Raw genomic sequence first — 21016 nt, forward strand, 5'->3', positions numbered from 1 at the left:
AGATCAGTTATGTAAGTGAGGATAGCTAAATAAAGTGAACTGTGACATATTATACCCAACAATTCTTCATACAGTGGACTACCAGTAAAATGTATAAGAATTTGCAAAGACTCTTAACAGAAGGACGGCATTATCAAGATGAATTTGTTCTGACAGTTTAACTCTGAGTTCTTGTCATATTTTATTACCATTTTCTAAACTATAGCGAATAAACTGGGATAGTGTGAGAAATGTTGAAGGTGTCTGAATAAATTTCGGTTTGACTGTATTTAAGGCACTCATATAAACAACTGGCTGTTGAATCCATTTTTATGCTGGTGAACTGCACCAATGTATAAAAGCGTGTAAATTAATTTGAGCATGAATTATTAAATGAAGCATTTCCCCTCAACCGTAGCTGTGGGTTAAGAGTATCAGACGCTTGAGGTAAAGTGTGTCAGTGGTTCAGCTAATAGTGATGGTAAGCACTGTATTCAAAAACAGTAAATACTAGGATGTAAAGTTGTTCTCAGAGAGTATTTTTAAGATGCTGTGTAAATGTTTTATAGAATATTAACTAAATTAATTTGAACTTGTTAATGAATTAGCACGCCACTTAAACCATGAATATTTGTCTATATCTTTAAACTATAACAGTTGGTTCTGAACCTTTTTGACTTGAAGGCCCCCCATTGCTCAACACAAAAGATCCTGATATTTCCTCTGATGTTACTGCTTTATGACAACGTTGCTTGCTTTATTCAAACTTTTATTAACGGAAACAGGCAGTGTTGACATATTGAATAATGTTAAATAATTTAAACAAGATTTTATGTGATGATTCAAGATTGCGAATTCAGAATGTTCTTATTTGAGGGAAATTTTTTGTTTAAATCTCCACACACACAGCTATAATTATGGGGACATTCCATAAGCATAATGATTTTTCTACTGTACAACCTGTATTTTCTACCCCCTTACCTAAACCTACTCCTCACAGAAAACTTTCTGCATTTTAGATTTTCAGAACACTTCATTCTGTAAGATTTATAAGCTGTTTTCATCATTTCTTCATCCTTTCATAAATTGCAGTGACTGCCCTAAAATATGAGATTCCAATGTTTCAGGAGTTTAGGACAAAGAATAGGACACATGCTTATTCGATAACTGTTTTATTTCCTATTTGGGTTTATGCATATGCTTTATTTCTTTAAGATTAACTATTTTTGCCAATGTTAGATGCCAGTGTTTCCTGACATAATTATGCAAATATTTGATTTCAAAAACAGTATCATAGCTACTACACTTATTCTTGTTATGGTTTTAAATCTGTATTTAACCTCAGAATGATCTCAAAGTAAGTCTGTTTTTGTGTTTGTAAGTCTGTTTTTAAATTCCTTAATTTAAACAATGTTTTAATTAATTAATTAAATAAATAATTCCAACCACCATGTGGCCCCTTGAAATTTTGCCCACTGATTGAGGACCACTGACCTAGTGGAGAATACCTTTTGATTTGTTGATGTAACGGATGATTCAGTTGTCTTATATAACAAAATGACAGTGGTATACAGGAATAATAATAGAAACACTGTATTACGAAGGAACTCTGCAGCTAAATCACACTACACATGCATGGTCTGTGTGGAGAGCAGCTTTTCTGAAGGCAAAGGCTATTCGAATCCCCATTACATAAGTGACACTAATATATTTTAGGTGTTTCTGTCAGTTTCTTTGTCTGCTGTATATGTGTTAGATGGTTGCTTCCCCATGCACACAAAAACTTCATAACGGAGATCATTGTTGTGAAAGTGTTTGAGCAACATTTAATACTTATACTTTCATGTTTTGATCATCCACCATAAGTAAACTCATTATTTTATGCAATAAAATTTTCAGTACTTTACCTTTATGCATTCTCATAGTCATCAATGTTCATAATTTATATTCACATTTTCATCTGCATCATTATACGATGAAGTTAAAGTTGACCTTTTATCACTCAAAAGACAGTGTAACTGAGAGGATATCATTTACATTTTCATGCTGTGCTCTTTGATTTATCTTATGAATTGTTTCAGTCCTGGCACACACACTCTCTCCGATTCCTCTTTCTATTCCATCTTTATTATTTTGGAAAAGAAATAAAGAGCAATGAATCTAGAAGAATAATAATTTAACATTGCAGAAAAAAAACCACAACCAATAAATTACTCTGTTAAACCCACATCAAGCATTGCTACAGTTACTTCTCTGTGAGAGACAGCTGTAGTATCCTCTCCAGCTCTTCCTCCTCTTCCCTCCTCTCCCTTTAGGGAACAAAAAGAGGAGCGTGATTGGCTGATACAAATTAGGAAATACATAAACTCTGTTCCACAGTTTCTATATGAAATTAAGATTTTCTCTACTGAACCCATGCAACGACACGTGGTATGTGGAAAATTCATTGAAAATATAAAGAACAACATTATAATAAGTGTTAATGTTTTTGTGACTGGAATAGTTCCTGTATGTAGAAAAGGCCAGAGGAAAAAAGCAAAACAAATTATTCTTTTAGATGAAAAATGTGTCATAAATGTGCTTGTCATGTTTTATATAGTATACAAGAACAACAAAAACAAAAATCTTGAACAAAAAAATGTACATGTGCTTGTCAGTTTGTATATAGTGTAACAAAGCAAAACATAAAATTAAACAAAATACAATAAACTTTTTTTATATAAATATGTATAGTAAATGTGCTTGTCGTGTTGTTTATAGCACAACAAAACAAAAATCAAATGAATTTCACTTGGATGAAAAATTGTGCTTACCAGGTTGTATATAATGCAACAAAAAAACAAACATAAAACAAAGACAAAAATGACAAACAAAACAAAATTTTCTATTAGATAAAAAAAAATGTGCCTCTCAGGTTGTTTATAAAGCAACAAACTGAAACAAATGAAAAAAAAAAGACAAAGAAAACGTACTCTGGTACTAACGTAACCTCGGTTTCCTGAGATACAGGAACGAGTACTGCGTCTCTAGACGCTATGGGGAACAAATACAATCCCGCCATGAAGAGCAACGACTGATACAAACTGGCCTTGAGCAATAAGGCTCAGAGGGACCAATTATGAGCAGGAAGAATCCTGCAGGAGGCAAAAGGACTGAACTCCTAGAGGTCAGCCCGGCCTAGATAATCATTCCAACGGTCATAAGTACAGCCTCAGCACTAGCAATAGGCCTAAGTGGTTTCTTGAAGAATCAGGCAATGCCTGAAAATAGAACGCTTAAATAGGCGTGCCAGAACCTGTAAGGCCGGAACATCCAAGTTATAGAACCTGGCAAATGTGGATGGCCCAGCCGGCCGCCGCACAAATGTCTGCCATGGACACACCACTAGACCACGCCCAGGAAGAGGCCATGCCTCTAGTGGAATGGGCTCTAACTCAAATGGGGCTCTGGAGGTCCAGGGAGGAGTATGCTAGTGCAATAGAGTCAACCAAAAATCGAGATATCCTCTGCTTTGTGACCGGAGACCCTTTGATGCGACCGCCAAAGCAGACAAAGAGTTGTTCCGATTGCCTAAAGGGTGCGGAATGCTCGATGTAAGTTCTCAATGCCCTGACGGGGCTGAGAAGGTTAAACCCCTGGTCCTCCTCAGAAGGGGGAAGCGCAGAGAGTGTAATAACCTGGGCCCTAAACGGAGTGTAGAGCGCCTTAGGGACATAACCATGTCTTGGCTTTAGAACGACCTTAGAGTCGTTAGGCCCAAACTCAAGAAGGCAGGGCTTACCGAGAGAGCCTGCAAGTCACCAACTCGCTTCACCGACGCTAGCGCCAGCAGCAGAGCGGTTTTGAGCGACAGTGTTTTTAAGCTTGCAGATTGTAGTGGATCAAAGGGGACGCCTTTGAGGGCTCTCAGGACCGTGGGCAGGTCCCATGTAGGGACTGTGAGGGGTCGGGGCGGATGGAGCCTCCTAGAACCCTTCAGGAAACGGACAACCAGGCTGTTCCGGCCCACCGACTGTCCAGTTATACGAGCGTGAGAAGCTGCTATAGCTGCCACATAGACTTTGAGCGTGGAATGGGAACGGCCCTTATCCAACAGATCTTGTAAATAGGACAATATTACTGATATGTCACATGTTGTCGGTTCTTCGCCGTGGGCCTCACACCAGACGGAGAAAACCGACCTTTTAAGGGAGTAAAGGCATCTCGTAGATGGGGCTCTAGCCTGCGAGATGGTATTTAGGACATTCTCAGGGAGATCTATTGATTCCCATCGAGAGCCCAGAGATGCAGGTCCCACAACTCGGGCTGGGGGTGCCAGATCGTTCTGTTCGCCTGAGAGAGGAGATCCCATCTCAGGGGAATGGGCCACGGAGCCGCTATTAGCAGCTGAGATAGCTCTGAGATCCAATAATGGTTCTTCCAGAGTGGGGCCACCAGGAGCACTCTGTGCTTGTGCTCCCTGATTCGTCTGATTACCTGATGGATCAGAGCGATCGGGGGGGGGGGGAAGCATACAGGAGGTGGTTGGGTCATTCGTGGGCCAACGCGTCCTCATGCTTCGAAAAGTAAGTTTGGCAGTGAGTCTGCCAGATTTTCTGAACCGTCTGTGGGTGGAGCATCCACTCCTCTGAGGGGACGTTGTTCCAAGAGAGCATATCTGCTCTTTGGTTCAGTATGCCGGGCACATGAGCTGTTCTCAGTGAATGCAGGTTGAGATGTGCCCATTCCAAGAGGCGCTTTACCATCTCAAAAAGGCGTTTCGAGGTGAGCCCGCCCTGGCGATTTATGTATGACACCACCATCATGCTGTCTGAACGGACTAGCACGTGGTGTCCCTTCAGGACTGGCAGGAAGATCCGAAGAGCTCGACATACTGCTGTCATTTCGAGGCAGTTGATGTGCAGCTGGCCTTCCGCATTTGTCCAGGAGCCGAAGGTCGGTCTGCCATCGCACAGAGCCCCCCAACCTTTGTTGGAGGCATCTGTCGTGACAACCTTTCTTCTGTAGACCAAACCCATTGTCACGCTCGAACCACCGTAGGTCCTTCAAGGGGGCCAGGGCTGACACGCAGGCCTGATCCACCCTGATGCGGATGCGTCCATGACGCCACGCATTGGGTGGAATTAGAGGTTTCAGCCAGTATTGAAGGGGTCTCATTCTGAGAAGGCTCAACCGAAGTACTGGCGATGCGGAGGCCATGAGGCCCAACATCCTTTGAAACGCTTTGAGTAGGTAGGAGGCTCCAATTCTGAAGGAAGCTGCGAGCTGCCGTATAGCCAGTGCACGATCTGGCGCAACTTTCGCCCTCATGCGGGCTGAGTCGGAAACTGTCCCCAGGAACGAAGTTCGTTGGCTGGGGAACAGAGAGCTCTTGGCAAATTTGATCCTGAGTCCCAGGCGCTCCAAGTGACTGAGGAGGAGGAACCTGTGGGTTATTAGCTCGGCATTCAACTGTGCTAGAATAAGCCAATTGTCAAGGTAATTCAGGACACGGATTCCCATCTGTCTCAGAGGAGAGAAGGTTGCTAAGCCACTCCCTCAAAGGCGCATCACAAGAAGAAAAAGTAAGCATCTTTCAGATCGAGTGAAAAGAACCAGTCCTCTGGGCGAATTTGCGAGAGGATCTGCTTCAGTGTGGTCATTCTGAACAGCCGTTTCATGAAGGCACGGTTCAGATGCCTGAGATCGAGGATGGGCCGGAGGCCGCCGTCCTTTTTGGGGACAAGGAAATAATGACTGTAGAAGCCCGACTCGCTCTGAGCTGGAGGAACTATCTCTATAGCCCCTTTTGCCAGCAAATTCTTTACCTCTGCTCGCAGAACGTGAGCGTTGCTGCTCAGCACTGAGGTGGAGGCCACGCCGCTGAACCACGGGGGTCTTTGAGCGATTTGAAGTGTATAACCTCATTCTATAATGCCCAGGACCCAATGAGACACTCCGGGGATGGCCCGCCAGGCCTCGGCCCATGTGGCAAGGGGTTGGAATAGTTTGGGTGGTGAGTCGCCTTGCGGGGACTCGACACACTTGGTAACTAGAAGAGGAAATTTGCTCTCTTTTTGAAAATGTTTGTTTTTAATTTTTCTCGCTATAACAGCGGCTGTGTGTGAGGGCGCTTTTGGAATGGACCCGTGATTTTTTTTGTAACAAACAAACTGCCATTGGCACCCGGAACCGAACGGGGCGCTTGAAGGCACAACAGAGGGCGTTTCAGGGTTGGTCTGGCGTTTGCGAGACTTTGCCCCCTCTTCTTTCTTTCCAGCAGATCAGGACGACGCTGGGTGCACAGGGTCCAAGGTCAGCTTGGGCTGGGGTCCTTGTTGCTTAGGAAACGGGTAGCGCTTGGCAGAGCGGGAGCGCTGTCGAGGCTCAGGCTTCTGAGCGGGCGACGGCGCAGGTTTAGCTGGTTGCTGCGCTGGAGCAGGGGTTGGTGCGACTCGTGGCCGTTGCAGAGCTGGACCGTTTCGGCAGGAAGTGTCGCATGGCCTGGGACGACTTCTGAGCCGCGGTGAATCGCTCCGCAAATTCCTTGATGGCAGGTCCAAAGAGCCCCGTAAGGGAAACCGTGGAGTCAAGGAAGGGGAACTTGTCAGCCTCCTTGATTTCGGTGAGGTTTAGCCATAAGTGGTGCTCCAACACCACTAGGTTGGCCATTGACCTCCCTATGGCCTCTGCTGTGGCCTTGGTGGCCCTCAGAGCCAGGTCAGTAGCGCTGCGCAGCTTCCTGAAAGCGGCATCAGGTCCGGACTCATCCATGGTCTGGAGGAGTTTGGCCTGAAAGACCTGGAGCACAGCCATGGAATGAAGCACTGAGGCGGCCTGCCCGGCGGAGGAATACGCTCGTCCAGCGAGGGCAGAAGTCGTCCTGCAGAAAAGTTCAGAATCCATCCCTGGCTTTGAGTCGCTGGGCTCGGCAGACGATGAAGGGGTGGGGTAAACAGTAAAGCCCGACATCTCCTCCACGTCTGATGCTATTAGAGACATGCTGGACCAACGTCCCTCGGCTGGTGTGAGTGACGTTGGTCCGCGTGCTCGAAGAGGACGGGAGAATCCTCTCTGCTTTGCGGGGGCGAGGCACGCGGGATCTGAGCCGGTGTGAGCTGAGCACTTAGTCCCTTTGCCCCGCTGTTTTTTCCTCACAGGTCCCTGGGAGGGCATGAGGGGGCGGCTTTAATCTCTAAAAAGAAAGCGATCCGAGCGCACAGAGTGGCGAGACTCATGTTCACGCAATGTGAACATTCCATCTCGGTCAGAGCGGCTTCCGCGTGAGGTTTACTCAAGCAGGAAACGCACTCTGTTTCTGAATGAAACCAAAAACAAATCCAAATTTTCTCTTGAATAAAAGATGTGTAGTAAATATTCTTGCTATTTTGTGTATAGTGCAATCAAACAAAACTAAAAAATGAAACAAAATAACAAAATTTTGTCTTTGATGAAAAAATGTCTAGTAAATGTTTGTCATGTTGTTTATAGCAAGCGTAAACATACGTCAAATATCCTGTTTTTGGACCTAAAAATATGCATCTGGCCAGGATTTCTAAATCACCCAAAATGTCCAGGATTCAGCTTTTACTTTCAACAGTTGCCATTCATTGTTCGCATTTTTGTATTCAAGCCCTGCGCAGCACTGTTTTCTTAATCCCACTCTTGCTGAGTTTCTGAACATTACTGCCTGCTCATGCAAACATTCTAATATTGCATATAATTTTCTGGCATGAGGGAGCCGCTATCAATATGCAAAGTATTTAAATCTCTTCTGAATGAGCGCTCACTGTTCACTTTCACTTTCAATTTGGTGATCACACTCACTCTGTGTAAAGGGAGCACATCTTATAAGATCAGATATCTGCTGAGAAGCAAATCCTTCAGCATGGTCTGTCAGTCATCTCTCCTTACTCTCAACCATGATCAGACTCCTGCAGCTTGTGTTGGATACAGGCTTGCCAAGTCTGCGTTTTTTTGGGCTATTGTTGCCATAGGTTGATTTCCTCCCATGGGTTAAAGATTTGAAATATTGCATAAATTACATTTGACAGAAATGTTTGTAATATTGAAAAATTTAGCATTCTACCCATGATAAACTGTGGTAGATGTTAAGTTTTGTGAAGGATTGCCACTGGTAAGAAGCCTTTTAGCTTGTTTATGATCAAGCTGCATAACAATGACTGCAAAACATGTATTTTAGGTATGGAAATGACATATTTTGAGTTTTAATATTATATACGCCACCCCCTAACCCCCACTGTCCTCTTTTTTTGAAAATTGAAATATGGTCACCCTATTATAGCACAACAAAACAAAACAAAACAAAAATGAAACAAAAAACAACAATAAACAAAAAAAATTCTCTAAGATAAAAAAGTGCTTCTCAGGTGTTCATAGAGCAACAAAATGAAACAAAGACAAAAAAAAAATTATCTTGGATGAAAATGTGTAACAAATGTGCTTGTCAGGTTGTATTTGGTGCAGCAAAACGAAAATATGAAACAAAAAACAAATCCAAATTTTAACCTGGATGAAAAAATGTGCAGTAAATGTGCTTATCAGATATAGTGCAACAATATTTAAAAAAAAAAATTCTTGGATAAAAAAAAACGTGTACAAAATGTGCTTGTCATGTTGTATTTGACAAAACAAAAAAAAAACAAAAAAAAAGCAAAAAAGAAACAAAAGAAAACAATTTTCTCTTTGATGAAAAATATGTAGTAAATGTCAGGTTGTATATTACTGCAACAACAACAAACAAAAAAAATATTAATTTTTTTTCTTGGATAAATATGTATAGTAAATGTGCTTGTCATGTCTATAGCATAACAAAACAAAACAAAATGAAACAAACAAAAAAAAACAACAACAAATTTTCTCTTGAATGAAATGTGTAGTTAATGTGCTTATAAGATTGTATAAAGTGCAACAAAAATAAAACAAGAAACAAAACAAAATGAAAACAAAACAAAGGCAAAGAAAACAAAAAATAATTATCTTGGATGAAATGTGTGTAAAATGTGCTTGTCAGGTTGTTTATAACACAACAAAAAAACAAAAATTAAAGAAAACAAAATTGTCTCTTTGATAAAGAAAAAATGTGTAGTAAATGTGCTTATCAGGTTGGATATAGAAACAAAACAATAACATAAAACAAAACAAAATTAAAAACAAACCAAAAAAAACAAGAAACAAAACAAAATTTACTCTTGGATCCATGCAACACTGTCTTAGAATTTAGCCATAAAGATATTTTAAGGAAGCATAAATATGCAGCCAGCTGTTTGCTACAGGCTTCGTGTCAGGAGCCAACGATGCCCCTGAAATCCCGTCTAGATTTTAGCTCAGTAGATTTAAGAACAGAGCTTATGTTTTTGGATCCTGTCATTTTTTGCTCCTCCATCATTCGTACCTGTCTAACTCCTCCTGTTCTCTGCAGGAAAGCTCCATCGCGATGCGTAGCTGTTCATCAAAACTGGTGGCCACAGCAAACGCCCCCGGCACCCGAGGCTCGGTCAGTGAGCTGTAACACGGAGGTGAGATGGGTGCGGGATCAGACGGGGATAACGGCGGGCCAGCATCGGACTCGCCACTCTCCCCTCCAGCCAGTGACAAAGACAGAGATTCCTGAATCGCCCTGTCAGAGACACAATCACATTTCAAATAGCTGAATAATTGATATGCACATCCTCACACTCAACACTCAATCCACACACACACACACCTCTCAAGCTGAGAGTCCTCCTCATAAAGCGGAGGCTGAGAAACTGGACGAGTGTTAGTGAGAGCCTCCCATATGGTCACCTACAGAAACGCACAGGAAAAGAAAGAGAAATGAGGGAGTGGGTGGAAAGCTGTGGAGAGAATGATGAAAAGTCGATGTCTGCTAATTGTTTAGTATTGACTAGAGCTTCACAATTACTCATAATAATTATAAAGACTATGAAAAAGGCGTAATCATGAGAAGTAAAGGATCTGTTTAGATCTGGGGCCAGACGTATAAACATAGCCATGATGTTAAGACTGTCTTTAATTAATAACTAGTATAACCAGCAAAACATTTAGATCACTAACTCAGACAAGTTGTAGCAGTTTATGCAACCGTGTTTTTTTGCAGCATAGAAATGCCTTCTGTGCATATTTATGATTTTTAAAATTAAATTAAAGTTGTAAATATTTAGACAGGTTGAATATGCGGTTGCATTCTTGGTTATAGCACAAAAAATCAGATGGTGGTTAATAAATGATTCACAGGTTTATTATATAATGTTTTAGTGGTTGGTAAGTTTAGGTGGCTGGTTTATGGTAACAGCTTATTCTGGTTAAAAATGACTAAAAATTACTTCAGAGATAAATACTGTCAGAATATCTAAAGTGAATGAAAATTTTATTTTGCATGAAAAACTGGGAACTGGGAACAGAGCTTATGTCTTTGGATTCTGCAATTTATATATATATATACAGTTGTGGTCAGAATTATTGGAACCCTTGGTAAATACGATCAAAGAAGACTGTGAAAATTAACCTGCTTTGTTAATCCTTTTGATCTTTTATTTAAAAAATTCACAAAAAGCTAACCTTTCATTGGATAATAAGAATTTAAAATGGGGGGAAATATCATTATGAAATAAATGTTTTTCTCAAACACACGTTGGACACAATTATTGGCACCCCTAGAAATTCTTAAGAGTAAAATATCTCTGAAGTATATTCCCATTCATATTCACAATTTTGAGCACTCCAGGGTGATTATGAACATGAAATTATCCAGCCATGGCTTCCTGTTTCACAGAAATATAAATAGAAGGGAAAACAAAGCCCAAATTCCCTTAATCATCCATCACAATGAGAAAAAACAAAGAATATATTTCTGATGTGCAGCAAAAGATAATTGAGCTTCACAAATTAGTGAAGTGGCTTTAAGAAAAGAGCTAGAGCAGTGAAAATCCCCATTTCCACCATCAGGGCAATAATTAAGAATTTCCAATCAACAGAAAATGTAATGAAACTGCCTGGAAGAGGACGTGTGTCTATATCGTCCTAATGCACGGTGAGAAGGAGAGTTTGAGTGGCTAAAGACTCTTCAAGGATCACAGTTGGAGAATTGCAGAAAATAGTTGAGTCTCGGGGTCAGAAAACCTTAAAACAAATTGTCAAACAGCCCCTACATCACCACATGTTGTTTGGGAGGATTTCAAGAACAATTCTCCTAGCTCATCCAAAAATAAACTCCAGCATATTCAGTTATCAGACAGGACTGGCACTTCAAATGGGACTGGCTTCTATGGTCAGATGAAACTAAAAAATGAGCTTTTTAGCAGCAAACACTCAAGATGGGTTTGGTGAACACAGGGATAAAAAGTACCCCATGTGTACAATGAAATATACTGCTGTATTTGTGATGTTGTGGGCCTATATTTCTGCTGGAGGTCCTGGACATCTTGTTCAGACACATGGCATCATGGATTCTATCAAATACCAACAGATAAAAAAATCAAGTGACTGATTCTATTAGAAATCTTATAATGGGCCATGTTTGGATCTTCCAACCGTACAATAATCCAAACACAAACCTCAAAAACAACACAAAAATGGGTCACTGAGCACAAAACCAAGCTTCTGCTGGCCATTCCAGTCCTCTGACCTGAACCCTGTAGAAAATGAGTGAGGTGAACTGAAGAGAAGAAGCACCGTCATGGAGCTGGGAATCTGAAGGATCTGGAGTGATTCTGGATGAAGGAATGGTCTCTGATCTCTTGTCAGGTGTTCTCTAACCTCATCAGGCATTATAGGAGAAGATTTAGAGCTGTTAAACTGGCAAATGGAGGTTTCAAAAAGTATTGAATAAAAAGGTGCCAATAATTGTGTCCAACGTGTGTTTGAGAAAAACATTTATTTCATAATGATATTTCCCCCCATTTTAAATTCTTATTATCCAATGAAAGGTTAGCTTTTTGTGATTTTTTTTAAATAAAAGATCAAAAGGATTAACAAAGCAGGTTAATTTTCACAGTCTTCTTTGATCATATTTACCAAGGGTTCCAATAATTCTGACCACAACTGTATATATATACACAATAATTTAATAATCACATTGCAGTATCAGTTTATGAGTGGCTTAACAGAAAACAAACCCAAATCTGACTTTCTTTTCACCCAAAAATAATGTGTAGATTATTTCACAGTCATAGGGGAAAATACAGTTCTAATAGCAGGAATCTAGTTTACTTGCAAGTTAGTGTCTGAATATGAACTCTGAACATCATTCTTCTAAAATAAACTGGATATCCTTGAAAAAATACAAAAATAAAATAATCAAGTGATTCGTGCTCTTTCAAATCATATAAACCTAGCACCTTGGAAAACATCTGTTTCCAGGCAGACTGATAAAAACATGCAGCAACTCTCAGAAGTTGTGTACAGCCAGCCAATCAGAACCAGAGCTTGCTAGATCGAGAAAGTGCAGGGAATATTTTGTGTGTAATGCATTAGAATGACGATCCATGGACATACCATGTGATGTTATGCCATTACCTGATCACTCTCTGTTCCAGCGTCCAGCAGGCTCTGCTGTATGGCGAACTGGAGTAAATTATCATCCTCATCCCTCATCGGTTCACTGCGGCCTGGTCCGAGTGTGGTGTATTCTGGGGGAGGCTCAAACACAGACGGGTCCACTTCACACTGCAGAGGAGGAGGAGTCTGACCTGAAAGCAGTGAGGTGAGGCTAAATACCCGACACAGTCACAGTCAGAGCAACTTTAGACCTGAAGAGATGCTTACCGGCCTCTGTGGCTCCTTGAGGAGATTGTACAGTAACAGAACTGACCGGTTCATCGCAGCCGCACAGATTGCTGAATGTCACTCGAGCATTCAACACATGGAAGAGAGGAATTTCTAAGAGTCAGGACAATGATTAAAGTCAGTTTAAACTGCCGTTTACAACTATTTTTGGTGTAAAACAGGAAATTTCTTGAGAAAATAAATTAAAGGAACACTCCACTTTTTTTGAAAATAGGCTCATTTTACCACTTCCCTAGCGTTAACCAGTTGAGTTTTACCGTTTTTGAATCCATTCAGTCGCACTTTTAGCTTAGCTTAGCATAGATCATTGAATCTGATTAGACCATTAGCATATCGCTCAAAATGACCAAAGTGTTTCAATAATTTTCCTATTTAAAACTTGACTCTTCTGTAGTTACATCGTGTACTAAGATCGGCGGAAAATGAAAAGTTGCAATTTTCTAGGCCAATATGGCCAGGAAGTATACTCTCATTCCGGCGTAATAATCAAGGAACTTTGCCGCCGTACCGTGGGTGCAGCAGGCGCAATGATATGACGCAGCACCTGAAAGTAGTCCCCAGCTAGGTAACTAGTTACGATATAGCTGGGGACTACTTTCAGGTGCTGCGTGACACACAGCAGGAATATTAGACTGCTGTCACTTTAAGAGCTTCCCGGATCCAGTATACTGTTACATGCGAGTTTTTCCTTTCTCGGCTGTTTTATTTCACTTAAGACCTAAATTATTGTGTTTACGAGGAAACTTGCAAAGACGTGCATTTTGACACATACAAGTGTATGTATTTAACACAGTTGAGGCCTTTAAAGCAGTAAAAATAACTTAATGGAAGTCAATGAAGTAAACAGTTAGCAACTGTTTGCTAACCAATATTCTTCAAAATATCATCTTTTGTGTTCCACAGAATAAAGAAATGAGTAAATGATGAGGGTGAGCAAATGATGACTGAATATTTGGGTGGACTGTCCCTTTAAGAAAGTAAATAGCAAACGATTTTGATTGCATGTTGACTTTAAAGATATAAAATGATCAATCAACTCGATGTGACACTTCTCACCAATCTTTACAGGAAAGCCAGGTGGTAGGCGTAGGGTGATGAAGTCACGCAGCTTGGCAAAGTGGGCGTTAGAAATAGCCATGAGGTCAATGATGGGCGTCACCTGCTCAGCCAGCGAGAGAGGATGAACTTCACTCAACCACAGTGTGGCCTTAAACCTGAGCGAGGTAACGAGACAAAGCAAATATTCTTAATTCACATGCAAACGGTTCAAATCATGACACTTTTGAGTTGCCATAGAGACGGTACCTCTGCACTTTGCTGGTGAGCTCAATGGGCCGCCCGATATCTCTGCCATTCAGATTAAACTCTGCATCGAAGTACTCCTCCGCTGTGATAGCTGTTGGGTTATGAGGACTAGCGCACTGAGAAACCTGACTCTAGAAACACAGTGAACAAATGAATCAGTGGTATCTCCAAATCAGCACATTCACAAATAGACTCTGTAAACAATATATTTAGTTTTTAAGCTCACCAAGGCTGCATTTATTTGATCAAAAATACTGCAAAAACAGTGAATTATGTTGTGAATTATTATTTTCCATTTAAAATAACTGTTTTCTATGTTAACATATTTTACAATGTACTTTCTTCCTGTGATCAAAGTTAAATTTTCAGCATCATTACTCCAGTCTTCAGTGTCACACAATCCATCAGAAATCATTATAATATGCTGATTTCAAGAAACATTTCCTATTATTATAAATGTTGAAAACAGTTGTGCTGCTTCATAGTTTTGTGGAAACCATGATAGATTTTTCAAGGTTTCTCTGATTAAAGTTCAAAACAACAACATTTTAAATGCCTTTCATTTAAATCATTAACCATGCTCAATAAAAAATACATTTCATTCAAAAACAACAAAAAAATCTAACTGATCCCAAACATTTGAATGGTGGCGTATATGTTTTATATATGTTTCAGGCTATTTCTTTTAATGATTATATTAATCATTAACATTTTCAAATAATTTTTTATCTTTAAATATGGTGTTAATTTATTTCTTATATATTTATCATTTATAGTTTTGTCATTTTAACATTTGTTTAGTAAATGTTAAAAAAAAACTAAATATATTGAAATTCTAAATTAAAATTAAGATCATATGCAACTGAACTGAACTGATATGTACTGATCAGGGATCACACTCACCCCAGTATTAGAGATGTGCTGCTCAGCAATACCAAGAAACGACTGTAGAGGAGTCCTAGATCCTGACAGAACAGAGAGGCCAGGAGTGAGTAGAAGGTGACAGCACAGAAAGGGAAATGCATTTGAGAAAATATATGTATATGTACATAACTATATGTACGTGTATTTATTAGTGAAATTTACTGTCAGCATATTTTTTCTGTTTGTATGGGTTTAAGTACCTTTACTCCTACACTTGTCCTGATCAGAAAGGTGTTCAGTCCGAGAACGTGTCACTAACTCCACATTACTGGCACTGTAAACCTACAATCATACAAGTATAAAAAACAATCAGGGAGGTCATTTTGTCCTCTGCACAGGTGTTTTTAGCAAGGCTCAGAGTTGAATGCCTCTTAAAGTGGACCCACCTTTGCTTCATATCCACTGACAACCTCTGTCTTCTCAGAGCGCCATCCCCAAATCCCAGACTTATTTCTAGAGTCAGACAGAACAGGGAAATAGATATTTACCTTTCCAGAGGTAAAAACTATAAAACTCACTACCTAGAGAAATAGATTTTTAATGCTAAATTATAAAGCTTGAAAGACAGACCAACTGTGAGCTTTAAAGGGGTCATGAACTGAGAAATCAAAATTCCCCTGATTTTTTGACATTTACGAGGTCATTGTACTATACAAACATCATTCACGTTTCAGAACTCAAAACTTTCTTGTTAGTCTAAAAACAGCTTATATTGAAGCCAGTCTGCTAAAACAACAGCTTGTGGAATCAATGTGCCACTCTATGATGTAATAGTGTGGCTAAACACCGCCTCTGCAGAAGATGATCAACACCTGCTTCTACATCGCTGCCTGTTTAGCCCCGCCCACAGACTATACATCGCTGCCTGTTTAGCATGTCTACACAGAAACCAAACAATAAACTTTATTTGATGAACTTAATTTTGAATGAATATCCAGACAGCATCAGTAAGAACTCGGTCCTTTGTTCACTTTTACAAACAAGGCAAAATTCGATGCAGGATTTTCAGAACGATTAAAACTAAAAGACGATGCTGTTTCGACTATATTGAATCAGACAGTAACGTCACAACAAACAAGTGTGAGTAACTGCTTTTATTACGTGATCACTACTGCTTTGTCTCTTCTTACAGATCACTTGATATGTATTGCATTATTGAGTTTTTAACCTAAATTACAGCAGCGTCCACAAGGAATGTACGCTGCCAAACATACACAACTGTAAGCCAATCACAGCAGTGAGCGTTTACTTCCGAGTCTTCAATCTTCCATGCCTATTCAAACAGAGCATTCTGATGAGGGGTATCGAAAAAGGACAGAAAATAGCCAAATACTTCTAAATTATGATGCTTTTTAAAGTAAAAATCTTGATAACATTATAAGTGGACCTCAGAGAACAGTACAAAATAATAAAAAAGGCAGTTCATGACCCCGTAAGGTTGTTAAATCGATGATATATGCTTCTGCTGAAGCCATCCTTTGTCATTATTTCAGTTTATTTGTAAAATAACAGTTGAATTTAACAGTTGAATCTATTGTGATGGGTAACTACATTACCCATGATGCCAAACTGAAAATTCCTCCAATCAGAGAGTCGTGCAAAACAAATAAAGCCAAATAAGCTTGCAGGAATGAAGCACCACAAATGATGTAATCGAGTTGTTGCCACTATGCTGTCACAATACTGTAATATTTTGCGTATATATGCATATTTTGCAATAAACTTATAATAGTTTATTCATAAAATAATATATTATAATATAATGACATATATATATATACTTAAATAAATAGTTGCATATTTCTCCATCGTTTTTAATTTGTTATTTGCAATCCTTCATTAAAGCCATTAAGTACACAGTCTTGTACGTTTTGTCTTTTTGTCTGATTTCAAAGTATAATTTTTTTTGCTTCAAATAAAGCTTTGTAATGTTGTGATTCTCCTCATAGCTGGCTGGTTTGGCTCATGGTTTATAACACTTTACCAAAGGCTTTTTAAAAATCCCTATGGGAAAAATGAATGGAAAAAATCTCCAGAACCAGCGCCACTAAAAGACTGGCCAGGCTCTAATGCACTCCATACAGACTTAGACTAATTAAATCTGTGGTAAAGCCTCTTCCTGTACCTCTCGAAGGCAATGTTGCGTGTGTTGAGATGAGTGGACACTATAGGAGAGGTGAGTCTCTGGGCCGTGTTCTCCTGCGAGGGCAGCATGGCGGCGAGCAGAGAGGGAGCGTCCCGCGGAGACAGAGACAGCGGTTCTGTATACACCACCTGCTTCTCGTGGTCCACCTCCATCACCATGGCCCCGCTTTCTGCAAAACACACAAACCACCTCAAAGAACTGAACTCTGTGTGAATCCTGCATGAATGTGTGCTGAAAACTCACCTCCACCTTTAAAGATGTAGCTGCGTCGACCCTTAAGCCAAGTCATGTGCTCAAAGCCCAATAAAGTGGTGTCGACCCTCAAACACGAACCGCTTTTCCATACACGATACACATCGCTTGGACAAACTTTCGATACTAGAGGAACTGAATAATTGAGACAGGACATCAACTGACTGTCAGGAACAATTGATCACAGGAGCTGAAACGGTTAAAGCTGCCATATAGGTTGGCTTGTTTGGTTTTATTTAAATTTCTTGCCATATCAGCTTCTCAGGGTATAAAATGACAGATACAGATTCAACATTTAATATACGTTGAGACATAAGTAAAGGTGAAAGAGTTTGTGGGTCTTTCCAAACTCTTTAGTTTTCAAACTCACCCCAGCTAGTAAATTCCCATTTCATCTCCACGTAGAAATCGCGTGCCTGCATGAAAGACAACATGTTAGAATGCCTTCTGAAAGAGGATGGCAAATCAAACCAATACTGTACCTGATAAATTTATGAAAATTTACCCAATGAATGCACATCAAATGCATCTTCAGTCAGGGTGTATGTGTGCATGTGGATCACCTGTCTCAGTTTGCTCAGCAGCTCAGGAATACCAGCCAGTCTCTCTGTGGCTCTTCTGAAGTCTCTGTACTGAAGAATCAGCTGCACCAGCTCAGGGTCTCCAGTGCTCACTGCCTCCTGCAAAACTGCACACACAGTTCAACACAGCCATCACTGCCATGCACCACACCAATGAGATTTACTGAAGATGCATATGTTGGAAGACAAGGAAAAGTTCTTAAAGGACAATGAAAATTACAGACGAATGACCTTTTTGTGTGATTCCAGACCTGTGTGATTTTCTCTTTTTTTTTCTCTCTGACGAATATAAACAGAAATATTCTCCAGAATCCCATGGCAACTCTTTTCAATAAAATGAAAGAGAAAGGGGACTGGGGCTGACAAACTCCAAAAATGAAAACAACAACAAAATAGAAGTATCAGCTTGTGTTGTATATTCCAAGATATACCACAATAGCCATGTTTACATGCACTCTAATAATCCATTAATAATCCGTAATTGGACTAATGTCTCAAATGGACTAAACTACCTTGGTGTAAACGCCGCAATTGAGCTCTTATTGAGCTAGATTTAAATTGAATTTTAATTGGATTGAAAGAGGTGGTGTAGCCCTGAAATAATATGATCAAGTGGAAAAAAAATTAAGCATTGAATGCATGCATTTTCTCAGTCGGATTCAAAGACACCGTGCACATGGTGCAGTGTTGAAATGTGTATGAGCCTTTTTATAAGTAGCTATTGACTGAAATCTCAGTCTGCACCTCACACAAAGTTATAGTAAGGCTTTACAAGTCATTGTTATTTTTTTTGACTATTCATTCTATTCTTTGACTATTTTTATGGTGCTTTTGTTATTTTTGAAGCTTATGTTGCAGATCACTTTGATACAGTTCAGTTTTTTGAGTTGTTGGATACACTGGTTAACTAACCTATCATGTTTTTTTTAACATTTTGTGACTTTTTATCATTTAAGGTCATGAAAATGCCTGCAAATATGTATAGTGGAATGCGTGTACAAAATGTCTATTAGTATTATGATGTTTGTGGGTTAAGCTGCTCAGACCGAAATAAAATACATATATATATACATCACCATTCAAAAGTTTGGGATCAGTAATTTAGTTTTTTAAAGAAGTCTCTTATGCTTATCAAGGCTTCATTTATTTGACCAAAAATACAGTATAAACAGCAATATTGTGAAATATTATTACAATTTAAAATAACAGTTTTCTATTTTAATATACTTTAAAATATAATTTATTCCTATGGTGGCAAAGCTGAATTTTCATCAGTCACAACAGTCTTCAGGGTCACATGATCCTTCAGAAATGTGACCCTGGAGCACAAAACCAATCATAAGAGTAATTTTTAAAGAAATTGAGATGTATACATTGATGTTTGGTTTGTTAGGAGATACAACTATTTGAAAATCTGGAATCCGAGGGTGCAAAAAAAAAATCTAAATATTGAGGAAATCGGCTTTTAAAGTTGTCCAAATTAAGTTCTAAGCCATGTACATTACTAATCAAAAATTGCATTTTGATATATTTACAGTAGGAAATGTTCAAAATATTTTCATGGAACATGATCTTTACTTAATATCCTAATGATTTTTGGCAAGATAAAAACAATAATTTTGTCCCATACAGTGTATTTTTGCTTATCACCACAAATATATCCCATCACAAATCATTATAACATGCTGATTTATTATGAATTTTGGGTGCTCCTTAATATTTTTGTTGTTGTTTATAATATTTACAACTGATAGATTTTTAAAAAATATGAATAAAATTATATATACTTTTTTCATAGTGATTTTTTGGTGAAATGTATGGAATCCAACTAGCTTTTGAACATAATAAAAGCCCATCTCTTCTCTTGCTTGCTTGAGTAAAGTCACACAGGTTTGGGAGATGCACGGATTGATGAGCGTGTACCTGTCCAGCCCTGTGTGTTGCTGTGTGTGGGATTGGCGCTGTGTCTCAGAAGCACGCGCGTGGACTCCAGGTGCCCGAGACACACTGACAGCTCGAGCGGCGCGCGCCCGCGCGGATCCAGCCGCTCCATGTCATGCTGTAACACACAACACAAGGCTTTACAGAGGAAAACACCCATGGTTTAAGACACTAAACAGCTTATACAACTCCATGTACCTCCTTTTTCTGAAGCTCTCGGTCCAGTTCTTGAAACTGGTTGTTCCACACCAGATAATGTAAAGGAAACGCCTCTTCAGCCATTTCAGTGATGCTTGATTTAAGTTTTCAGTTGTTTTTATTTTATTTCACGTGGTTACGTTTTATTTTTGGACGCCGAGTAGGTTTTTAGGAAATGTTTGTTGGGTTGCGGCCACCTTGGCATCTAAACAGATAACTACACAAGCGTTTATTTCATTTGATAAAACGTGTCGTTTAATCTGCTCACTGAATTAATTCCCTCAGGTCTCCAGATGTCTCATTTACACTCATTACCGTGTTATTCTGCTGTAAATCCTCCCGTTTGCTGAAAATATCCACTGACAGTCAAGCCAACAGCTGCTTAGCTAGCGAAGCTAAGTCAAAATGTATGCAAGTCTTTATAAAATATCCTCTTCGAGGCTAAAAGGATTGAAAATTGATCGGTAAAAATGAGCGGGGTTCCGTTAAATGAGGTAAAACCGAGAGCACGGATGAGTTAGAGGTTTATTTGCAGTAAAGCATCCTTGCGTTAGCAGATAGCTTCCCAGCATCCTCCTCAGGCTAGTGCTGCTGGACACTGACACATGATGTTAACACTATCCTCTGAAAGGGAAAAAGACAGCTTTCCATTATATTCCACCCGGGCTGAGCTGAACCGGTGGGAAAATCCGGATAACCCACCGCGGAAAGCGAGCAGAGGCCTAATTTCCATCCATGTTCATGTGAAAAATGCTTCGGATGCAGGCTTGGCTGTGCTGATACCCTCGGTCTTCATGGTGAATGAGTAACTCATTAACATCAGCATGCACTGAATATATAAACTCAGCTGAGATCAGATAGCATCACATGCTGAATTTCTGCTAAAAACATCTAATGCAGCTGA

The 21016-nt window shown here is 39.7% G+C and overlaps 1 protein-coding gene across 1 annotated transcript; it reads right to left on the reverse strand.

The window, feature by feature from the left end:
• Positions 1-1780: 1780 nt before the first annotated feature.
• LOC306853617 (ankyrin repeat domain-containing protein 13D-like) lies at positions 1781-21004 on the reverse strand. Its single transcript, XM_079391154.1, has 16 exons — positions 20113-21004; positions 19897-20032; positions 17956-18080; positions 17763-17808; positions 17384-17527; positions 17120-17309; positions 15381-15447; positions 15195-15276; positions 14974-15035; positions 14071-14201; positions 13822-13979; positions 12745-12858; positions 12496-12668; positions 9686-9765; positions 9374-9598; positions 1781-2288 (listed from the first exon to the last, which is right to left on the reverse strand). The coding sequence occupies exons 1-16, from the start codon at positions 20194-20196 to the stop codon at positions 2225-2227; spliced, it is 1881 nt and encodes a 626-aa protein (XP_079247280.1). The 5' UTR covers positions 20197-21004; the 3' UTR covers positions 1781-2224.
• Between the last annotated feature and the right edge of the window lie 12 nt (positions 21005-21016).

This window comes from Barbus barbus (genome assembly GCF_936440315.1).
Source record: "Barbus barbus genome assembly, chromosome: 33".
In the NCBI taxonomy this organism is placed as follows: domain Eukaryota; kingdom Metazoa; phylum Chordata; class Actinopteri; order Cypriniformes; family Cyprinidae; genus Barbus; species Barbus barbus.